This window comes from Falco biarmicus, chromosome 13 (genome assembly GCF_023638135.1).
Source record: "Falco biarmicus isolate bFalBia1 chromosome 13, bFalBia1.pri, whole genome shotgun sequence".
Taxonomy (NCBI): Eukaryota; Metazoa; Chordata; class Aves; order Falconiformes; family Falconidae; genus Falco; species Falco biarmicus.
The window spans coordinates 11155050-11176482 of NC_079300.1; the positions used below are offsets into that span (position 1 = coordinate 11155050).

Sequence of the window (21433 nt, forward strand, 5' to 3'; positions counted from 1 at the left end):
TTGTTAAGGATATTTACAGCCCTTTGAGGAAGCGCAGCGCTGCCCGTCTCCTCCTCCGCCGCGTCCCCAGGCGGGGCTGGCTGCCCGGTGCCGCTGCCGCCCCTCGGCCATTCCCAGCCTCCCTCCCGGCTCCCTGGGCACAGGGGAGGGCCTGGGGCAAGTCCACGGTCCCTTCAGCCGGTCTGAACGCCCTCTGAGGGGCACAGCAGGGGCTCTCCTGGCCCCCCGCTTGTCCCGCTCCAGGCTGCGGGGGGCCCGGCCCGCTCCGCCACCTCAGCCGGGCTGAAGGTTACGCCCCAGATAAGGCCACGATCGCACTTTCCCCGACCGAAACGCTGTGGGTAACCGGCAGCGGCGCCGCCGCAGCGGGAGGCGCCGCTCCCCGCTCTGGCCGCCCGCTCCCGCCGCCGCCCCACCTCCTCACACCGGGCAGCGCCCTGCGGCAGCTCCCGCCGCCGGGGCCGCGCGCGGGAACCCGCCTGCCCCGTGCGCTGCCCCCCGCCCGGCGCCAGGTGCCTCCGCTGGGCGCGCGGTTGTCCCGGCGGGCGCGCGGCAGTGCGCTGCATTGCGCCGCGCCGTGCTATGTTGCAATGCGTTACAGCGCGCTGCACCGCGTCGCGTTTGCGTTGCGGCGCGCTGCATTGTCACTGCTGCCGCGCCGAGCCCAACCGCCGGCCGGCGGGGAACGTTCCAGACCCCCCACGCTGCGGCAGGGCAGGAGCGGCGGGAAGGGGCTGGGCTGGGCGCGGGCGGGCGAGGCGGGCCGAACGGCGGCGGCACGCGCGGGGCCCTCTGGAGAGCGCAGTTCGCGGGCGGGCAGGCGGCGGGCGCTCGCGCGCGGCGCGGACTGCGTTTCCCGTGGGGCGCCGGGCAGGAGCGGCCGCCGCAGCCCCCCCCCGCCGGGGCGCGCAGGCGCAGCGCGGCCGCCGGAACCGCTATAAGGGACGTTGTTTGGCTGCGCGGCCGCTGAGTGGAGAAGCCGCACCGGGGGTAGTCGCCGGGAGGAGGTGAGCGGGGCCGCCCCGCCCGTTACCGGGGGCGGGTGCCGGGGCGGGAAACGGCCCTTTGTGTAGGTGAGGGGGCTGCGCGTGACTGAGGCGGCGGCTTTGCCCTCGCTTTCCTGTGAAGCGGCCGGTGTCCCCCCTCCGGTGAAGGGGCTGCCTGTGCCCCCCTCGCGCCGAGAGCTCGGAGCCGTCGCTGTCTGTCCCGCCCCGAGTGGGGCGGGGGGCTCTGTCCCTGAGGCGTGTGTGTGTGTGGTCTGTTTTGTTTACGCCGGTGCGGCGCAGGCACGGGGAGGGGGACCTCCCCCCCCCCCCCCCCCCCCGGGTTGTGCGGGGGCGGCAGGCCGGGGGGGCTGTCTCGCATCCCCGTTGCAGGAGGGATGCGGAGCCAGCAGGGTGCAGCAGCCCCGGGGCCGGCGGTTCTGCAGCATCCTCCCCCGGCGCTGACACATGCGGCCCCGGGGTGGGGGGCACTGCCGAGCTGCGAAGGGGGGCGGTGGGCTGGGGCTGGCTCCTGGGGGGCAGCCGGGGGGCGGCGGTGGAGGCGACGTGTGTCAGCGGCTGGGGACGGAGGCTGCTTCTGCGGGGGTGGAGGGCGGCTGGCAGCCTGGTGCGCCGGGCCAGACCCGCTGATGCAGATTCTGACTAATGCACCTTAATCAGGCTTCTTCGATGGCGTTAGTTGAAGGCAGGTGACAGAATGCAAGAGCAAAGTCCTGCGGTGGGGGGTGATTGTCTTTTCGGGACTCTGATTCTCCCTGTGACCTTACGGTGCACATTGATGGGTTGAGGCGAAAACCTGCGGCACTAAATGTGTGATGCCTTCCTGAACCTGTTCATACTTAATAATAGTTCAAGCCTATGGAGTAAGTGAATAATACTATAGAGAAATAATATATTTTTCTGTAGAGTGTGTTAGCAGAAGGACTAAATTTATTGTGTGATACCTCTAGAGAGGTCAGTCTTGCAAAACTTCATACTGGTAAGCTGTGTGATTTCAGAAACTAACAAATTATTTCAGGGATTTGATCTTCCAAGGCATATTTGTTAAGGCTTCAACTAAATGCTGCAGTTATTTGATCTGTCAGGTTGCATAATTGTATTTCAGAGTTCTGAGGGTGGAAGTATGACAGTACTCCAGTGCATTGAGAATCATTGTACTGTTCGGTTACCTCAGGGTATGTTTAAACTAGTTCAGGAGAAGCTAGTCTTGTGTGGGTTTTCGAAGTCTCATTATTACAGTCCTGTTGTAATAACTCTTTCACAGTTACCTTTTGATTTTTATTTCAAAAGAAATTTTAAAATAGGTGACTAAAAGTATATGCTATGTCTGACACACCAGTTAAAGTGGAATTTAATTATTTTTCAGATATTTGAGGGGAAAATACACTTGTAAACCCTGGCGTTTACAGAAGATGAAAGACATCGACATAGGAAAAGAGTACATTATACCCAGTCCTGGGTATAGAAGTGTAAGGGAGAGAGCCAACTCAGTGCAGCATGAAGAGCAGGAAGGGTCAAAATTTCAGCGTGCTAAGCATCAGGTCAGTTCACTTTCATTGTTTTCTTTGCTATCTATGCTTATTAAATTACATGCAGCAGCAGCCTTTTTGCTGTGCCAGCTCTATATAGATTCACTGCATTGAAGGTCAATAATGAATATTCCCTTTTGTGTGGAAGAGGTCATCCCAAGGGGTGCTGTATCTATCTTAGTAGTAAGTCTGAGCACTTCCTAAGCATTTTTCACTTTTAAATATGACTTTTTAGTAACACTTTAACAAAACAGACTTTTTCCTGGTATTCAGATCTTGAAGTTGAATGCAAGAAATGTTTTAATGTTTGTACTTAAGAGAATCACTACAACGAAGCAAAAACAGTGGAGAGCTCTCCACTGATCATGCACAGTTCAGTGTTGGCAGCTGAAAAAACTCTTAATCATGCCATGTTTTTCTTGAGGATTAATTTTCTAAAGCAGATGTCTAGCTTGATCTAATAACAAGACTTCTACTTTTTCCCTCAGACGGAAGTAATTTGTATTGAATACTGTTTCTTGTGCATCTGTGTAGTTAACATGATAACATGCTGTCATAGCTAATTCTAGTTTAATTTGAGCTGGGTCTTGAAATAACCACTGACTTAGAGTTTGCATGTTACTGTTCTGAATTTCTAATTTTTAGAGCTTCTCACTGAAAAGAGTGCATGTACCAAGTGCTATATATAGGGCAAAAAAACCCGCTCAGGTAAGTGGGAACACCCGCATGGGTGAAAGACAGTCTGAAATTAATAACATGTGCCAGCTGAAGATCATAAAAAATATTAGCTGCTCTGAATGCTAGCACTGACATATTTTCTTGCATGTCCTATTCTTAACACTTCCTAAAATACTAATGTAGAAATTTCTGAAACTAAATAAAGTTAATACTACCTATGTCTGATTTCTGTGATGACAGTGTGCTTGCAAATGTGTTGCTGGGCATTCAATATAGATTGCCTGTGATGGCCCTGGTGTGAGGGTTGTGAAGTGGGGAGCTCTATTTGCATAGAGGAATAGTGAAGACTTTCTTAAAAGGCTTAAGTTTTGCTGCATTATACTAGATGTGGAGGTAATATGTACTTAAGATAAGGCTTACCTTGTTTCACTGGGGCTTGAAGGGTTTTGCTAGATCGTTTGTTTTTGTTTTTTTTTTCTGTGGGTTAAGGGTGCTGCACTGCTGTCTTTTGAGATGGGAGTGATCTGCTCTGCAGCAGGCTGAGAGCAGTTAGCGCTTGCAGGCCCTGCAGCTCCTAGTGTCCCTACAGGCTCTATGACTCAGCAGACTTGCTGACAGTATTCAGAGGAAGGTAGAGTGATTGCATTAGAGCAAGCACTGATGCAGAGCTAAGAGCCCTCTGGAGTCACAGTGCAGCTTCCTAATGACACTTACTACACTGATGTCATGGGCTTGCTGTCCACTGCACATGATCCAGTAGCAAATCTGCTCTGTGAAATTAGTGGTGACAACAGTGATGCTATTGGAGGACAGCGTTGTTTCCTGACCAGTGGCAATGGAGTTGAGCAGTAATCATAGCATGTTACCTCTGCCCGGTGGTCTGCATCATCTAATCAAGTTGATGCCTGGTTTAACTTTTGAGGAGAAAATCTTTATCTCTAAACCTTCTAAATGAAATCGGCGATACCAAGCCAAGTCCTGCATGTCTGTACAGTGTGGTGTTAAGAACTCTTAACTTCGAGGTAGCTTCAGGTCAGCTTAACTCTGTTGTTGTAGCCTTGTTTACCCTTCTACCTCTACCATTTCATTTGCTGCCTATGACTACAGGGTGGTAGACCCAGGTAATTGACTGCAAAACAGGGGTTCTGTAAAACTTGTGATTACTGATGTGAGAAAATGGCTCACCCTAGTTCTCACCTACAACTTTTATCTTTCTCTGAGTAGATGGATGAACCTAATTAATATTTCTAATGGAATGGGCTAGTTCTGACAGGTTACCCATTTTACTTGCTAGCTATTTTTAATATGCCAGGTTGATTAATTTCTAGCTAAAATGTTGGTACCCTTCTTGTTTTGCTAGCCTTAAGCTTGTATACAATTGTTAAACACAAACAGCTCTGAATTTGTTGCTGCATGTCAGTGAGATTAAATCCTGCTTACTTGCAAAAATACTGAGGTTAAATAAAAGGAGTTGTATTCGTAGTATCTTATCTAAGTTAATGTTCATGTTTGGGTACCAAGCTTTCTAGTTGAAACAAGCTCTGGTTTCAGCAGCATTCTTGGCCTTATCATGTGTTGGGGTGCTTTATACTTTTGTTAATGGGGATGAGTAAAGACTTGCCTTTCATAAGGCTGAACTTTGCCTGTTTGGTCAAGCACATCCCCTCTGTCTGTAAGAAATGAGTGAAAGCTGTAGCTCAGCTGTTAAGAAGGCTGTTTCAAGGGAAGGGAAGGGACTGTGTCCTTTGCTGCTTTATCCTTCGTGAAACCTGGTATTGGGTCAGATGCCTAACCAGGCTTATTGGGCGCATGTTGGGACAGCTGGTGACAGAATGCAGTGGAAGGCTGATGTGATGAACTGCTGTAGTCCTACCTTTCTGCAAGTAGAGGTATTAAGCTGTAGTGAAACTCTGTCACTTGAGCAACAGAGTCCGGTGTGCCATTAATAGAGATTTCGGTACTCTTATTTCTTGTAGAAAACCTATCTCAGATTTGAACTAGCTTGATCAGAAAATGACAAAGCTGTAAGCATGATCTATATAGCAAGTAACATGCTGCAAGCAGATTAAGGCTGTTGTTTCACCACTAACTTCAGATCTTTGTGGAATACAGGTTTGGGACTGTTTTGCAGCAGACTATACCACATGAAGCAGACTTCTTGCTAACATTTTGCATAGGTACCTCATAGAGTGAGGTAGAACTGTAGTTCCTGCTGAGGAGGATACAGGAATGTGCTGCCTCTGGTAGTCAAGGGCCACTGGTTAACGGCCAGTGGTGGTGACTGCTTCTGGCAAGACTAAAGGTACACTTGGCTGGTCAATGTGACTTACTGATTTTTCTGTTGCCTGTATTGCTGCTTTTTTATACATCCTTCTTAACTTGCAGTGGACAAGACTACTTGATTGCCTGATCAAGATACTTGTAGGTGAAAGATCTATTTTACTACTGAGCCAAGGTGCCAGGACCTTGTAAATCTTTTTTTTTTTTTTTTTTTTGCCTTGCATGAAGATTGTATTCATCTTTGCTCTTTCTGGCTTGAAACCTTCATACTGATGTTCAGGTTCCCTGCTGAAAGGATGCTGTAATGGGTGTTCATGATGAGAATGAATAAGAACTTGCAATTCCTATCTTAAAAACTTAAATGCTGTTTGGTCACAGCCCGAAAGATCACTTCTTTGAAAGACAGGAGCTTTTCAAATAGGCTTCCTGGAATCATAATTGAAGTCATGCTGCAATATAAGTAGGTCTAATCCAGCACTTCCTGGTGCTTAATGGGAATGTTGCTATAGAAATTTGGACCTTGGAAATAGGCACTCTAGGACTGAAATTCAAGAAACAATTTTTGTTCAGCTTGTGAATGCATATATTCACCTGATGAATAAGCTTCTGCAGTGTGTTCTTATAACAATAGATTTTTATGTCCTTAGTCCTTAATGTACTTACAAAACAGGGTGTTAACTACATGTTCCCAATGTATAATACCATACTAATCAGGCTTATTGTATGTGGGGGCATGGCTCTTCTGAAAGAAGATGGCTTCTAGGTGCTCTTGCTGCCTAGCACTTCAGTCAGTAGTCTTGATCTGTAAGAAGCCATTACAACTCAACCGGCACGTCCCTCAATTTTTATTCACTGCTAATGTATCTGAAGAAATTGTATTTAAGTTTTTCTCATGGAAACAGTGTGTCCTGAGGAGGAGGACAGGTCTTACTGTATCCATGAAATATAGTATAAAGTAACAGATGAGAGAGAGAATTTTTTCTCAGTGATTTTGCAATAAGCTCATCTCAAATGTAGACTTCATGTTTATTTCATGGAACAGCAGGCAAGTGAGTATTTTGGTCCCCTACCCCATTATATTTGCAACAACAGAGGAGGTTGTAAAAGCAGCTTGTTTTCATGATACACAGTGCTTGTGAGAACTCAGTTCTTGAAATTTGAGTCCCCCAGTTAACAATGTTAGGGCACTAACTGACAAATTGTACTCAAAGCTGTAATTGGTTCTGAGTGGAATGCAGTGTTCAGGATTAGGTTCTTGATGCTGAAGCATCTACAGCATCTGTGGTAAGCCTCAAGTGTGGATTGCTGCATTTCAAGACACTGGGCAGTGTGGAACTTTAGAGATTGCTTTAAACATGCAGGAAAAATGTGTTGCTAACTTTAGCTATCAGAAGCCCTACTATTGTCTTCACCTTGATCTCTTATTTTTCAGGTTTGTCTGACAGCTTTTTGCCAAAGACAGAGAATGTGATCAGAACTTGTTGGAGTTGATGTAAAACCTTCAAGTGCTGATAGCTTTGAAGTGATTTATCACTGTCTGACTGTCGGTAGTTGGATCAATGCTGCCTCTCAGCCCCTCTGGAGCATCTGAAGTGTCTGAACCAACTGTGCTGAACAACATGTTCAAAAAGAGAAATGTGAATATAGCCTCGGTACTAGTTCCTTGGCACTCCATGCTCAGAGCAGGCCTTCGAGACAGCTTAACTATAAGCTTTTAATTTTATTTGAAGCTGCTGGATGTCTCTGTGTTTTTCCAGAAGATTCCTTATTTTCATAACTAAGTAAACACAGAACTTTAGGAATCACAGCCCAAATAGGCTCTTAAGGGCTGTAGGTATTCTGAATCAGTCAACGCAAAAGTATTGCTATATGACTGGCTCAGATCACAGCTAGAAACTGTAGTTGAGCTGATGCCAGTGCTCACTGCGTGACAAGGTGAAACTGGAGTTGACTGCTTGATCAAGATCAAGTGCTAGATTTGTTTTAATTGCCACCCAGCTGAGCATCTCATTGGTGTTGGCTATGCTAGGAGAGATGTGCAGGGATAGAGGAAATCTTGATATGGATGTTCATGTATTTCTGAAACTTGTACGTGCTGTTGTCATGCTCTGTGTGGCTACATGTAGCAGCTTGAGGATGTCTTGTCTGTTAATAACAGACTACGCACAAATGCAGTCTTAATACTTTATTTTCTCAGATCATAGCTGCATAGAAGGTGAGGGAATACTTCATTTAGGTAGTGTTGCCATAAAACATATAAAATTGACACAGGTGCAAGTATCTACGAAGTCTGAATTGCTACAATAATTTCAACCTAGAATTAGAATTTCAGCTTTTGCAGTGTAATGCGTTTATGTATTCTGCTGCAGAGTCTGACTGCAAGGAGATACTGATTTCCTGGGGCTATGATAGTAAAATTGGAAACTAATGCTGTTAAACTTTTTATTGTCAACTGACTTTTCTACAAAGTAGGAAAGAAAACAGTGTTTGTCCAGTGATCTTTGGAAGCCTTATATAAAAGGCTATGCTAGGTGAGGCATGCTCCTGTATGGATCCTTCTTTGGTGTGTTCTTCCCATGCTGTGAGCAAACTGCTGCCAATGTAAGGGCACTGATGGAGGGAGTAGGTATGACACGTTGTAAAATTAACCAATTCCTACTAACAGGCAGTGGATCAGATCTCTTTATCTGTAATGTCAGCTCTGAAGGCTGAAGATCTAGAGCTGTAGTTGAGCAGCTGAAGTAGCAAGGAATTGAGTGACTTGATGGGTAGACCAGTTCTGTGGACAGTGCCCATAAAAGGTGCTACATGCCTTATTCTTAGTTGGTAAAGTTTTAACTGAACACTATGGTATATGCTTGTCACAGGAACAAAGTATGATGCAGAGTCCACAACTGATGGAATTTGTGTGGTATCTGAACACACACAGTATGGTGGATAGAAACATTATGCTAATAAACCTCTAAAATTGGGGAGCTGGGGAACTCCTGGTTCAGAGCAATGGTTTTGCTACAGTTCATTGTTCCAGAGTATTTATAATAGGTGGGCATTGGCAAGCTGAAGTTCTTGTAGGCTGGGTCCATAGATGGAGAGAAGCCACTACTTTGTATGGGCAGGAGTCTTCTGGGGAAAAAGCAGCCACTGTAATGTCTCATGCTGAGAGGAGGGAGGTGGCAGGAAGGAGAGGGTAAATGGAACATACAAGCTTCCATGCTGAAGGGGGCTAAGGTGAACAGTGCATGAAACTGAAGGACAGCACCCCTCAAACCCAGTTTCACTGACTTTACTGCCCTGATAGTGCCTAGAATATCTGTGAATGTTGTTAGCCGAGAGAATCTTCCTGTTATAAGTTTGATGGTATTTAACCTTTCTAACCATTGCACAGGAGGGAAGATGAAAACTCTTACTTTTCTTAGTGCTTCTACTTTGGTTTACTGTTATGCTATCAACAGATGTTTAAGGGGTGAGTAGACAGTGCAGCTCTATCAGGAGCATGTAAAATGCTCTCAAGTTCAATTTTGAGATCACCAATATTCTGGTGATTCTTTCAGAAATTTGTCTGAACATCCTCAGTGTGATCAGCAGAGCTGAAACTCAAGGATAAGTTTACATAATGAACTCAAGAAGGCAATTCTAGACAAGTGCCTATATGCTGAAGGCATGTTTGTTTTTTTTTTTTTCCTCTAAGAAGCCTTACACTTAGTAACAGGAAGAACAGAAAGGCAAAATCCTTCACTGGGTAGAGACATTCTCTAGAGGAGCACCAGTGTCCTGTCTAATTCATGGCTTCCATTGAAACTCTGCTGCCTTCTTTAGTGGACTAACCACCTTTTGTCCAAGTCCTAGCTGCATGATGAAACACCAGATCTGGCCACTTGTCAGTATTTGTCTTTGACGACACTGTTAGTTGCTCTTCCTTTATCTAAAGCAGACTGGTAAGTCAGCCTGTTCTTGGCCAACAGTGTGTAAGGAGCAGGTTAACAATCAGTGAAAGGAAGATTGTAATATCTTTTTCCATTGTAGTGTTCCATATCTAATGCTGGACACATTCTGCCCTGTGGCTGTCTCAGAAACATAGTGTACAGTTACAAGAGTTTCCAGGATTTAGTGGATCTATCCCAAACTACTGGAGAACTTAAATGAATCACAGCTCACTGGTACATGGGGAGTTGTAATGCCCAGAGAAGGTTATTAGTTGAACATTCATATCCTAGTGCTAAGGAATAGTCAGCTGTGGTCTGAACTCTGCATACTGTGAACAGGTGTTCCACAAACAAAATCTGTATTTCAGTTCTTTTTGAGGATCAAGGTTAAAAAATTTCAAAATCAACATGTTTGGAGCCCTGAGGTGTTTACTTTGAGTTTACTAGTTCATTTGCCACGTGAGTGGGATGCCTCTTGCTTTTGGAAGCATGTGTTGGTACAGGAAGGTGAGTTGAATAAAAAGGCTGTTGTGTTAGGCTTGGTAAATGCTGTGGTGTGAAGGCTTCTGCTGTCATTCACAGGTGGTTTCACTCTACAGAAGTTTGAGTTTAAAGACTCCCTGGGTATTCCTGGTGTACTAAATTGACATGTGCAGCTTCTGTTGTGACCTAGCTTAGGTATGGCCAGAGTAAAGGATATTGCTGGAAGAACAGCTCCAGCATATGGCAGGCTGTCTGCATGTGGTTTGGGATAGCAGAGCTTACCTGAGCAAGTTGGGGGTCAAATCCTCAGCCTGTGCTGTGCTACTTTGATCTGTTTAGTGAGGAATTAGTTTCCCAGCGTTGTGGGCAGAGCACATATAGGATGCTAGTTCTGTAAGGCAAGTTATAAAGTTGGTTGTTATTTCCAATTCCACAGGAGTCTGCTGTTACTGTGCTATTGGTGTGCATGAACTATGTAGCTTTAGTGCTGGATGATCGGTGTACAACCTCAGCTCTGAATGAATCTTATATTCTTTGATTACAAGATCATGAATACTAGTTTTAATGTAAAACAAAAGACTTGGATTCCTGTATACCAGAAGCCTAAACAGGTGCATAACTGCTAATCAGGTGCACACATAGCATCTACTGTTGCAAAATCCTAAAACGAGCACCACATGCCAAATTCTGTGTTTCTTGGATTGCAGGAATAAGTGGATTTGCCAGGGAATGGTTTAGAACATCTCACATCAGTGCTAATGCTTGTCAGAATTCAGGGGCAAGGTCAAATAAGCAATGTTCCCCGAAGAAACTGGTATACCTGTCTTCAGCAAGGACTCTCTGCATGAAGTAGAAGTGCTCGATCTATGTGACTAAAATATTCAGGCTCATCACAAACACACATAGCCTTTGGTTGTTTGTTTGCAGAGCCCTGGTATCAGTGTCAAACACTACTGGCAGACTTCTCCTCTAGTCTGAGGATGCATAGACTCAGGTTAGCTTTGAAACCATGACTCGAACACTAATTCAACCTCTTCTAATCCTAGCCCAGAAGAAAAACTGCAGAAGTCTTGTGTAACGAAGTCGCATCTAACAGTGTGTTACAGTGAATGGCTGGACTTGAAGCTGTCACATCTGTGAATTCTTGTAGCAAGTCAGAGCATGCTTCTGAACAGCTAATTCTCTTTTCATTTAAGATAAATGTGGCACAGCTGCGCTTATTCCTGCATTTGGATAAATGGTTGGTGCTGTAAAGAGCTGTTTTTCCTTGTAGCTGAAGCTGGGAAGGCAGCAGAGACATGAGCTTTCATTTGTACGCATCAGGAGGCGGAGGAAGACAGAGGCCCTAACTTGGAATCAACTTGGAGTTCTTTACTATTTAAATAAGTTCCAACTTTATGTAATAGTAAATAAACCACAGGAGCTTTTGTATTTTGTTGGCTGCAGCGATTAATAAAAGAAACCTTTGTATGTCTGCTTTGGTTTCCTGTCAGGTAGCAGTATGACCAGAAGAAATGAAGCTGCTTCTCTGTGGTGATCTAAGCCCTGGAAGATGCTCCGCCTTATGGAAGAGGCGGCAGTAGTTGTTTGGTGGGTGGGGTTTGGGTCACATGTTGATTGCATGTATATCACATACTTACTCCTTTTGCAGAGAAAGGAATGGAAAAAAAATCTGTTTTGCTTGGCCTCCAGGCTTGTCTGGTTTTGCTATTATCTGATGTTACAGTTGTCAAATCAATATATTCCTACCTTTTCTGTTAAATATGAGATTGCCTGTGTGAAAGGCTAGGATCTTACTTCACTGGCTTTTTTTTTTCTTCCTGTATACAACACAACTGCTGCCTTTCTCTTCACCTGCTCCCCATCCTCAGAGATAAATGCCCATATTGGCTGCTTAACAGGTGTTCAGAAGTGTTACTTTATTTCACATACACAGAAAGGCAAGCAAATTCAAGTAATGTTCATGATGCCTCTCTTGCTTCCTACATAACTTCTGTCGTTCTTACCTTTGACATACATATTTGACAGTTTTGTAGCTTGGCTCCTGAATTTTCTGTACTTTTGTGGCCTTCTCACATGACCCTGGTATGTGGGTTGTGAATTTGGTACTGCTGTCTCTAATTTAATGAGCAAATATTTTTCTTTGCCCTTAACAACTTAGTGTTCTCCACTCACCCAGACTTTCTGTCATGGCATGTCTTGAGCCACCCATGTCATCTTTCTGGCTCTCACATTACCTTATGTGCTTACCGCTGCTGTGACCAATTTGTTGGACAAGGAAATTGTGATAACAGGTGCTGGTTTTGTTGGGTGCTCAAGTTGCAGAAAGTTAGAGGGAGCACATACGTTCTGTGGTAGCAGCACCAGCCATGCTTCTCTTTGCCTGCCTGCCTGTGAGCTAGCTGTGGAGTTAAAAGAACAAGTCAAGATCATGCATGTAGTGATATTTCCTCAGTATCCTCCATACTCCCAGGGATTGCTCTCAGGATTAAAAGCTTAACTGTTTCTTCATCTATTAATTTTCCCAGTCATATGTTGAATCATATCAGCCTGCATCCATGTCTGCCACAGCTTCACAAAGTGTGGCGTACAGAACTATTGCCCTCTGTTAGAAGCTGCCCATGGCTTCAGAATTTTTTTTAATCCACTAGCTATTGATAAGATTGCTGTTATCCTCTGTTGTGCGTCTAATAAACCATACTGTGCTTACCCTGTGTGAGTTTAATTCTTCCAAGTTTAGTCCATTTATACATTTGAACTTTACAGCATCCTATGACAATTTTAAATCTGTGTGCATTGTGTGAAAACAATCAGTTTCAGAGTCCCCAGTTCTTTAGTTGTAAGGACAGTTAGTGGTCATTCTCTCATTCTCTTCTTTATGCAATTCATGACTTTATGGACCTCTCAAATACTGTACCTTATCTTTATTTCACTCTTCTGTCCAGCTGAGAGGTCCTAAATATATGCTTGTGTGGAAGCTGTTCTAATCATAACTGTTCTCATCAATTCCAGAAAGAGTTTTAAGTATAATACCCTTTTTAAACTCAAGTGATAGGGGACTGACTCCCCTGTTCAAAAAAGGGGCAAACCCTAGGTGTTTAAGTGGAATAGTAATGTTTCCTGCTCTGTTCTTTGTGTCTTTTGGCCTTTGTGATATTGCTGCTGTTTTTCAAGAAATGTCTGAATCATTCCGCCCCCCCCTCCAGTTAATGATACGTAGTTTAGGCTTGTTTTGTTTCTGTAAGCATTTCTTCAGTGTTATCAATGCTGTGTATCACCTGGTTCATTGTTTGTATTGGTACATTAATAAGTTGTTGAATTGCTGTCTGATTTCTGTTTGATAGTGTTGATTTATTAGACATTTCTTTCAAAAGCAGCGCTCGAACCTGTTATATCCCATTGCTAATGACTTTTTCAAGGTTTTAGTTTCCAAGAAAACTGTACATGCATTCAGGCAATCAGGATATTGCCAGCTGATGAACACCTGAAAAAGTAATAGGGATTCAGAAACCAAAATTAACAGTTTGGGGATTGTTGTTAGTTCTTGTTCTTCAGTCTTTTGCTCTAGAAATGAATTGTAGACCCGCTTAGGAGTCTCATTTTTTCCTGGTAAACACTATGCTTGGAAGATTTTCTAATGTGACACAGAACTGTATGGTCTTTCTTAGAATCTTCATTGTACAGCAGTGTTTTGCTTTTGTTTCTTGACAGTCATACATGTGGGATTTTGACAGCCTTGCCAAGATGGAGGTGAGCGATGTTCTTGACTAGGGGTTTGTACTTATACTTGCCTATATGGTCAGACATTATAAAGGCCTTTTAAAGGCAGTGCCCTAGTCTTTTATCAGTGCTTCTTCTCCACCTTTGCTGAGAGAGTTCTGTTAAGCAGCTCTGGAGAGTTTAATTATTTTTCATAGTGAGTGTTCAAGTACGTTAACTTTGGACTGCCTAAAAATATAGTGTCTTACAATTGTGCTTTCTTATTAAAAAGCTATTCCTTTTTGTAAGTGGTGAAAAACTTATAAGCTGACAAATACAGTGGGTTTTGTTTTGGAAGGCTGCTTTTTTTTTTAACTTATGGGCACTTTTTGCATGCTCTGAAAAACAATGATTCTGCAAATAGCCTGTGGCATCACTTACAAACAAGCATGTTACCAGCAACCAAGTGTTTGGACAGATCTGCCTAGGGCTTTGACAAAGGATAAGGTACCAAACCAGCTATGAATTACTCTGCTGCAACCAGAAAAGCAGTGGTTGCAGAACTTTCCCTGCTACTGAGTCCTTTGAGACATCTTTGGCAGGTCCCTTGTTAGGACTGATTGGGGTAGATTTGGTAAAGGGGTTAAAATTTGCCCTTAATGAGTCAGTAACTTAATATAAATTGAGTGAGAAGTATTTTAATTCAGATTTCAAGTGCTGCATAATTTTGAGTCACTCCATGTGTCATAATGCTCTTTTGTTTTCTTATGACTTTGGTATCTTCTTTTGTAATCATAGCTTTAGCGAATAAGTTTTTTGAACAGGACCATGGATTATTGAGAATATGCTTAGGCACTATTTAAGTACCTTGGTTAAATAAATAAAGGACAGGTTTATGCTATTATCTGTTTCCTGCTCTTGTCTTTCACATGAGTGGAAGCTAGATGTCTTAATATGCTATATGCTTACATGTTAATGTAGTACAGACAAAGTCTGATAAATGGTGGCATTTCTGACAAAAATTACATGATGGAAGGTTGGGAACAAAGTGCTTGCTATTGGTGTGCTTTTGGTGTCTGCAGATACTGTGTTTTGTAGGAGGCTACAAGGCACTTACAGCTGCTATTTTCAAAGGAATAAAATAACTTTGCTCTGCAAGGCAGCTAGTAAGGGTAAAAATAGTATCTCTGTTTGTGAGACAGCTGGGGAGACTTTTCCTTCAGAACCGATTTTTTTTTTCACTAAGTAGCTCCAGTTCTCAGAAACCAAAATACAAACAGGTAACTTGGCACTGCAATAAATGGTCCATTAAGTTAGCAGAACCACTGGTGAGCCCTCTGCAAGTACAGATAGCAAGCTAATCTCAGATAGTTTTACCACAGCTGGCTTCTGATCAAAAGATTTGTTTGAACTCTGCAACATTTTGACTACTCCATATCATTGCTGTTTCCTTTCTCCTCTTAGATTAGCGTATAGGTCTGTCTTTCTCTAGGGCTGTGGAAAAACTCCCCCGAGATAAGGCTTGCCTTTTAAGTGGTTGTTAATAAAGTTGCTGAGCGGTTGAATTGTGTGGCTGGGAGCAGAGAAAATTGTCATCTTTGTTCCCTTTAGTTCAGGGAGAAAGAGAAAAAGCAGGAACTGAAAAAAGTACAATTCTGCTTAATACATGTTTGTTTTTTGATCTAATCCAAGCTATTTTTCGAAGACAGGACTTCGGTAGTATTCTGAAAATAACTTGATTTTTCCACAGATAGGAATAGCTAAATTACACTAAGGGGGTGTAAATTAATCAAGAATGCATGTATTAATTTTGCTGCGTAAGCCAGTCATTGATTTCTGATGTCATAGGTACTTGATTTTGTAATTTCTCTCTATTATATTTCCTGTGGCAGGATGCAAGATTAGTCTTGTCTGTCCACTTATTATCCTTTGAATGCACAGAGACAATACTGGTGTTGATTTATGTTTTACAAGTGCAGCAATCTAATGCAGATCTAGGATGTGTGCCCTCCAAGTCCTTGCTGCCAGGGTGTCCTCCTAAGACATTTAAATTATAGTGATTGCTGTTGTGCAATAATTAACCGAAGAAGGAGGTGCAAAGTTGCTGGAGTCAGGAGTCATGGATTTTTAAACATAGTTTTAAAGTCTGACTCTCCTGTCTTCCTTCTAAAAGCAGATTGAATGCCAGGATGCCTTGGAAGCAGCTGCTCGGGCAGAGGGCCTGCCACTGGACACCTCCGTGCATTCCCAGCTGAGAATGCTGGACGAAGAGCATCACAAGGGAAAATATCACCATGGCCTAAATGTTCTGAAACCTATACGGACTACTTCCAAGTAAGTTATTTGGGTTACAAAAGAACTGATAGAGCATTTGCTTTTCAGGCCAGTTACAAAGCAGGATTGTAGCTGTAGGTCTGCTGACTGATACTGAAAACATTAGGTTTTGTTTGACAAGTATGGCTACATGGGCCATTTGGTACTCTGAGTACTTCCAATGAGAGGAGGCTTTGTTTTTCTCAGGGACTTACAATTCTGTTTCCTTTTTCATCTGTTTGTGATTTTTTTTTCCTTTTAGACACCAGCACCCTGTTGATAATGCTGGGCTTTTCTCCTGCATGACCTTCTCCTGGCTCACTCCTTTGGCCCACAGAGCGTACAAGAAGGGGGAATTGTTTATGGGTGATGTATGGTCTTTATCAAGGCATGAGTCTTCAGATGTCAATTGTAGAAGGTAGACATCTTGTTACTTATTATTTTCTTATTTCTGTCTTTGTATGTTATTTCATAGGCAGTGATACAGTATTGCCCTAGGAAAGCAGCAGTGATATTTTGTTCTGCCTTTCTTAGAATAATGGAGTTTAGTTTTATCCTTCATAGACCACTTTCTCTTCCTGCACTGTTTCTGTACTTTTGCTGATTTCAGTAAACTTAGAGGAGTCTGTCTTTAGGAGTGTTTTGCAATTGTTTTTCTTATTTTGCATGTCTTTAAGCTATTTTATATTAAAACAAAGTTCTTAAGGCTACACTGAAAAGAAATCTTGTGCTAAAATAATGAAAGCTAATACTGACAGTAAAAAGTGATTTGAATATGGGTCAGATCTCGTGATCAGGCTAACCTTTTATGGCTAATGAGAGTTTTTCTGGGGCTTTGACTCCACAACTCTTCTGTCAGATCAGCAAGGAAAGACTCTTAACAAGTCAGTACATTAAATATTGCCAAAGAGACTCCAGGCAAAGCACAACATAGATATTTCAAGGTGCAGATGTTTCTCTTTACCTCACAAAATGTACCATGTGTTTATTTCTCATATCTAGTTGATACCAATTTTTTGTTGCTCTGAGCTAGGAAGTGCTTGGGATTTTCACAAAGAAGTACCTATGAGATGGTACCTTCTCTTACTATGAAAAATTCCTAACACAAGGCTTCTGTTTTTATTAGGCTGGAGAGATTGTGGCAGGAAGAACTGAAAGAAAGTGGGCCCGAAGATGCTTCTCTCCGGAGGGTTGTGTGGATTTTCTGCCGCACCAGGCTCATCATTTCCATAGTGTGTCTGATGATCACGCAGCTTGCGGGTTTTAGTGGACCAGTAAGTAATATCCATCCTTTTTTTAACAACCCCAGAGGGCTCCATCTCATGGCCAACTGTAAAATCTTAAGGTTTCATTGCAGAATCACTTAAATGTTTTGACTAGCTAGAAATTTTGGGGCAAAATTCCAAAGTGATTTCAATAATCCAAGATAGGTTTCCGACAGCTGGTGGATCAGTTGCTGAGTACCGAGGCAAGTTCTTGGAGAAGGGAGGGGGAGTTTAGGTATCTTGGAGGAAATGCACACTTGGTTTTTCTCTTTGGTTTTGAGTATAGTTTAACGTTCTTCCTTAAATGGTATGTGGTTTTTTTGCATAAAGTTCTTATGTGCAGGTCTTTTAATTGTTTTCTTTTTCTTTTTGCAATTCTGTAAATTTATCTTGGAATAAAATTCAGTTTAGGTAAAACACTAATTGTAGATCACTGGCATTAATAGCACAGTCTTCAAGAAGTGGAACAAAACAATTCTATTAGAGTACTACTTGAAAAATAATGTGAGCAGGTTTCAAGAAGTCTGTGGGTGTAGCCTTTGCTGATCCTACAGAGAATGGTCTAGACAGGTTTCATGTAGAAGTGTTAGAGCATGTTATTGCCTCTAGGAACTGCTGCTGTTTGTTGCTATGGGTCGTAATGAAGATAACAACATATGGGACTTGACATTCACACCATTTTTGTCACCTGTTTGTTGCACGTGCTGTGCAGATTTACAGTTGAAATTTTGACTAAATTTATTCTCTACACATTTCCCTTGAGGAGTAGGAGCAGTATTACTGCTAGTAGTACACGTTTCAGTGTGCTGGTAAGCTGAAGGTTCATTTCTTGGGTAAGTACACTTGGGTGCACTGTTAGGTGAAATGTCTTTTTAAAATGTTTTCCTGCTTTTAAATGTCTTATCAATATGTTCTGCTTTTTAAGCCTTTTTAAAGTTTGCCTTGTTTCATGTAATATGAATAACAATAAATGTTTCTGTGATATTATTTTCTTGGTAATAATTGATAGTAGCTTGTATTATAAAACATATGAACATACTTTGGCAATTAACAATAAATCATGATTAAGGTTTTAACAGCGCTAGCTTTCCCCAAGAAGAGCTTCTGTCATTGTTTCACTACAGGGCTTTAGTAGCTGCTTTTAGCTTTAGCAAAGAACTTGTGGCAGGATTGCCCCTAATTTCTGTAGTGTAACTTTCTCCATTTGCCTCAGCTGAACTGCTGAATGAGAGAGTGGGAGGGGAGGGAGAAAAACAAACCAGCTTGACTAAGCTGGGGGCTACTGCTGCAACTGATGCTCGATTTGGGTGATTTAAAATTATCTGTGGACATTTGGCCATTTATAGGCAACCTTATTCATTTCTCTGAATAAGGAACAATTCCCTTTTGGTTCCATCATTTGGCATGAAAAAAGTCTTTACCATCCCTCCTCCCTGTTTTCAAAAATGGCATGCCTCATAGATATGCCTGTGCTGTCTCCTCAGAAGTATCAGTGCTTTCTTGTATTGTTACATCCTTTCAGTCACCTGAAGGTGAAAAGGGAGATCAGGAAAAGCACTTGACTTGACCTCATGTATTTGTGAAAATTATAAAAATGGAGTTAAACACTATATTATATTATATTAAACTTCAAAAATTCTAATTGAATGTCTATGACCTTGAAATGCCAGCCAAGAGCTGTGGCTTTGCTGATGAGCATTGTGATGGTTATAACTGGAAAGGAGTTTTTGTAGACTTCCTGTGTGGGGATTTTTTTTATATCAGACAGATCCTTCAAGGGTCTTTTTTTTTAATTTTATTTTAATAAATTCTGCATCTGGCACAGTATCCAGACCGGTAACCTGGTGAGACAGCTGCATGTGTCAGACTGCCTTGTAAGAGCCATTGGAATGTACTAGTATAGGTGAGATACCTTTTATTCCCAGTGAATATTTGCTGCCATTTGGTCAGCTACCAAAACTTTGAAGTTTGGGTTGAGGAGCTAAGAAGTTTTTTGATTACTAAACATAATCGGTTTAACTCCAGGTCTGAACAATGTTTGCAACTGTTCAGAGCTAGTCTTCCTGTTTGGGAGATGGGGAAACTTGCTATCTTAGTGGAGTACAGCTTGACAGTTTGGTCAGTTACTGGAGGGGGGAGTGGTAAGCTGCTGGAGGTAAGTTTCCCAATTTCCCAGTTGGCTCCAGTTGCAGCCTGCCCCGTGCTGTCGCACGCTGGCTGCAGCAGGGATGCCAGCACTGCAGTGGGACCAGTGACAGAAGCTGTTCTTCAGAATTTTCAGGATGGCTGTTTTCTGCGTCAGAATGAGACAGTCCTGCTGGGCAGAGCGAACGCCAAGAGCAAAGGTAAGGTAATGTTTATTCAATGGGAATGCTTAAGACAGCCAAGCAACTAGTACCAGCTACTACGGTAATAGTCGCAGGAGTTCCTTTTTCCCCGTTAGCTTGAGTTTTAGTTTCTGTACTGTAACTTTCTTGTTTTGTAAATAACTTTATACTGGATTCTTGTCATTAAACTAGTTTGAATTCAAATAGTATGTGTTCAGATGTAAATGTTAATTCTGTGTGACTTTTTTTCCCCTCCCTTTTCAAAACCCTTTAATCTGCTGTTTCCTCTTTTCTTTCTTCCGGAAAAAAAATAATATGGGGGTATAATGTAAGCTGGTCTCTATTTCATCACGGGAGATGCTGAATCTATAAAATAGTGCTGAAAAATTGCACTAAAAAGTTTTGGGAGGAATGAGACCCCAGGAAACATCTGCTATCTTTATACATCCTCTCTTGGAGACTTTCAGCAATGCTGTGGTGTGCGAGAAAATGCTTGCAGTCTGCGACCATGCTGAGTTACAGCTCATGAGGAAAAAGGGGAATTTTAACCCCAGTTGCTCAGTGACTCGGTTGCATACGTTGGATTGAATACTGGAAAAAGAAGTCAGTAATCTCCTTAGTAACTGCAAACCAACTGTATGCAGTTGTGGTCCAAACAGTCGATGTAAAACTAAATCCAAGTAAGGAGAAAGTTGGAATGCATTAGATCTGTGAATGTGAGCTCCTCACATTTGTTCAGGGATTGGTATGTAAATTTTCTCAGTGGCCATTCTAGAACCTGACGGACATCTGGCTTTAATTCACACCTGTGAAAAACGAAAGAGCAAAATTATTTACAGCATGTTTCCTTGGTTCTGATGTGCAGAATTATTTTCCTCAGAACAGATGAATTTGATCTCCATTTTTTTCTGTTACTTGGTGCTGGGCTATAGCTATCAATACCTTTGCTGCAGTAGTGGGGTGTTTTGGTTTTTTCCTCTCTTCAAACTATACAGAACTCTTATTTGCAAAACCTGGTTTAGCCAAGAGGACTTCAACGGACTATGAATGGGAAAGGCTTCTCAAATATTTTCTTTGGTCTCAGATTTTTTTTGTTGCTTTTTATTGTGGGCAAAGGTAATTCTCTGCTCTGTACTAGCATATCAAAAGCACCAGTATCTTAAAGCATCATTTGTTGAAAAACATTCTAGGAAATCTTTTGCTGTCTGTGAAGCCTTACTGTAGGATACTTTTAAACCAGATTTCAGAATTTGTGCAGCCTCAGAAGCCTTCTCTGTTGGCACCTGCAAGTTTGACTTCTTTTGGACTTCATGAACAAATACTGTTCTGTTTTTGTATCTTTATAATTTTGTGCGTAGTTTCAAATCTAGTTTGTTACAGGCTAAGACTGACTGTTAGATGTTAGTCCTTTATAATTATCCTGTATGTGCAGATTGTATGTTTATACAATGCTCTACCTGTTGTACAGTGTTCTTGAGATGTTACCGTTTAAGGTGGCACTTTATTTCAAATAAAAGCCTATTGTTTCGCAGTCAATAGTATTTAATATTGCTGGTGATTGTGAGTTGTATGATGTTATATTGTGCCGTTGGACCACAAAGAGCTGGAGGTGGGAATCGGTGGTTCTGGGGGCTGTCCTCTTTCTGCAGGTGATGTTTGAAATGTGATTCCTGAGGTAAAGTGTTTATGTTTTTGGGGGGAGAGGGTATGGGGAGGGATCGAACGGTTAATTTTTTTGTCTTTTTTTTTTTTTTTTTTCCTCCCCTGTCCCCAATGATTTGTGGTATTGCGTACCTTGTGCTTTTTGCTTGTTTTTTTCTTTACTATTAAACTGCTGATGTTTATTTCCAGGAATGTTTTGCAAATGTCCTTCTCACTCTTCCCCTCTACAACTGTAGGTACATTGTTCCTTTTTATCAAATAAGCACGTTT

General features: G+C 42.6%; 1 protein-coding gene across 12 annotated transcripts in view; it reads left to right on the forward strand.

Annotated features, from left to right (window-relative positions):
• The first annotated feature begins 826 nt into the window (after window positions 1-826).
• ABCC5 (ATP binding cassette subfamily C member 5) overlaps window positions 827-21433 on the forward strand; it is a 49257-nt gene continuing 28650 nt past the window's right edge. The window contains exons 1-6 of one of the 12 annotated variants that reach the window (XM_056358205.1): window positions 827-1007; window positions 2371-2545; window positions 13609-13647; window positions 15770-15930; window positions 16172-16327; window positions 17036-17183. In XM_056358205.1, the coding sequence (XP_056214180.1) occupies window positions 2417-2545; window positions 13609-13647; window positions 15770-15930; window positions 16172-16327; window positions 17036-17183 (633 nt within the window). In that variant the 5' untranslated portion in view covers window positions 827-1007; window positions 2371-2416. Of the gene's footprint in view, window positions 1008-1640; window positions 1815-2370; window positions 2546-11170; window positions 11488-13608; window positions 13648-15769; window positions 15931-16171; window positions 16328-17035; window positions 21400-21433 lie in introns of those variants that run through there. The other 11 variants (XM_056358206.1, XM_056358209.1, XM_056358207.1 and 8 more) reach the window with 11 other exon arrangements.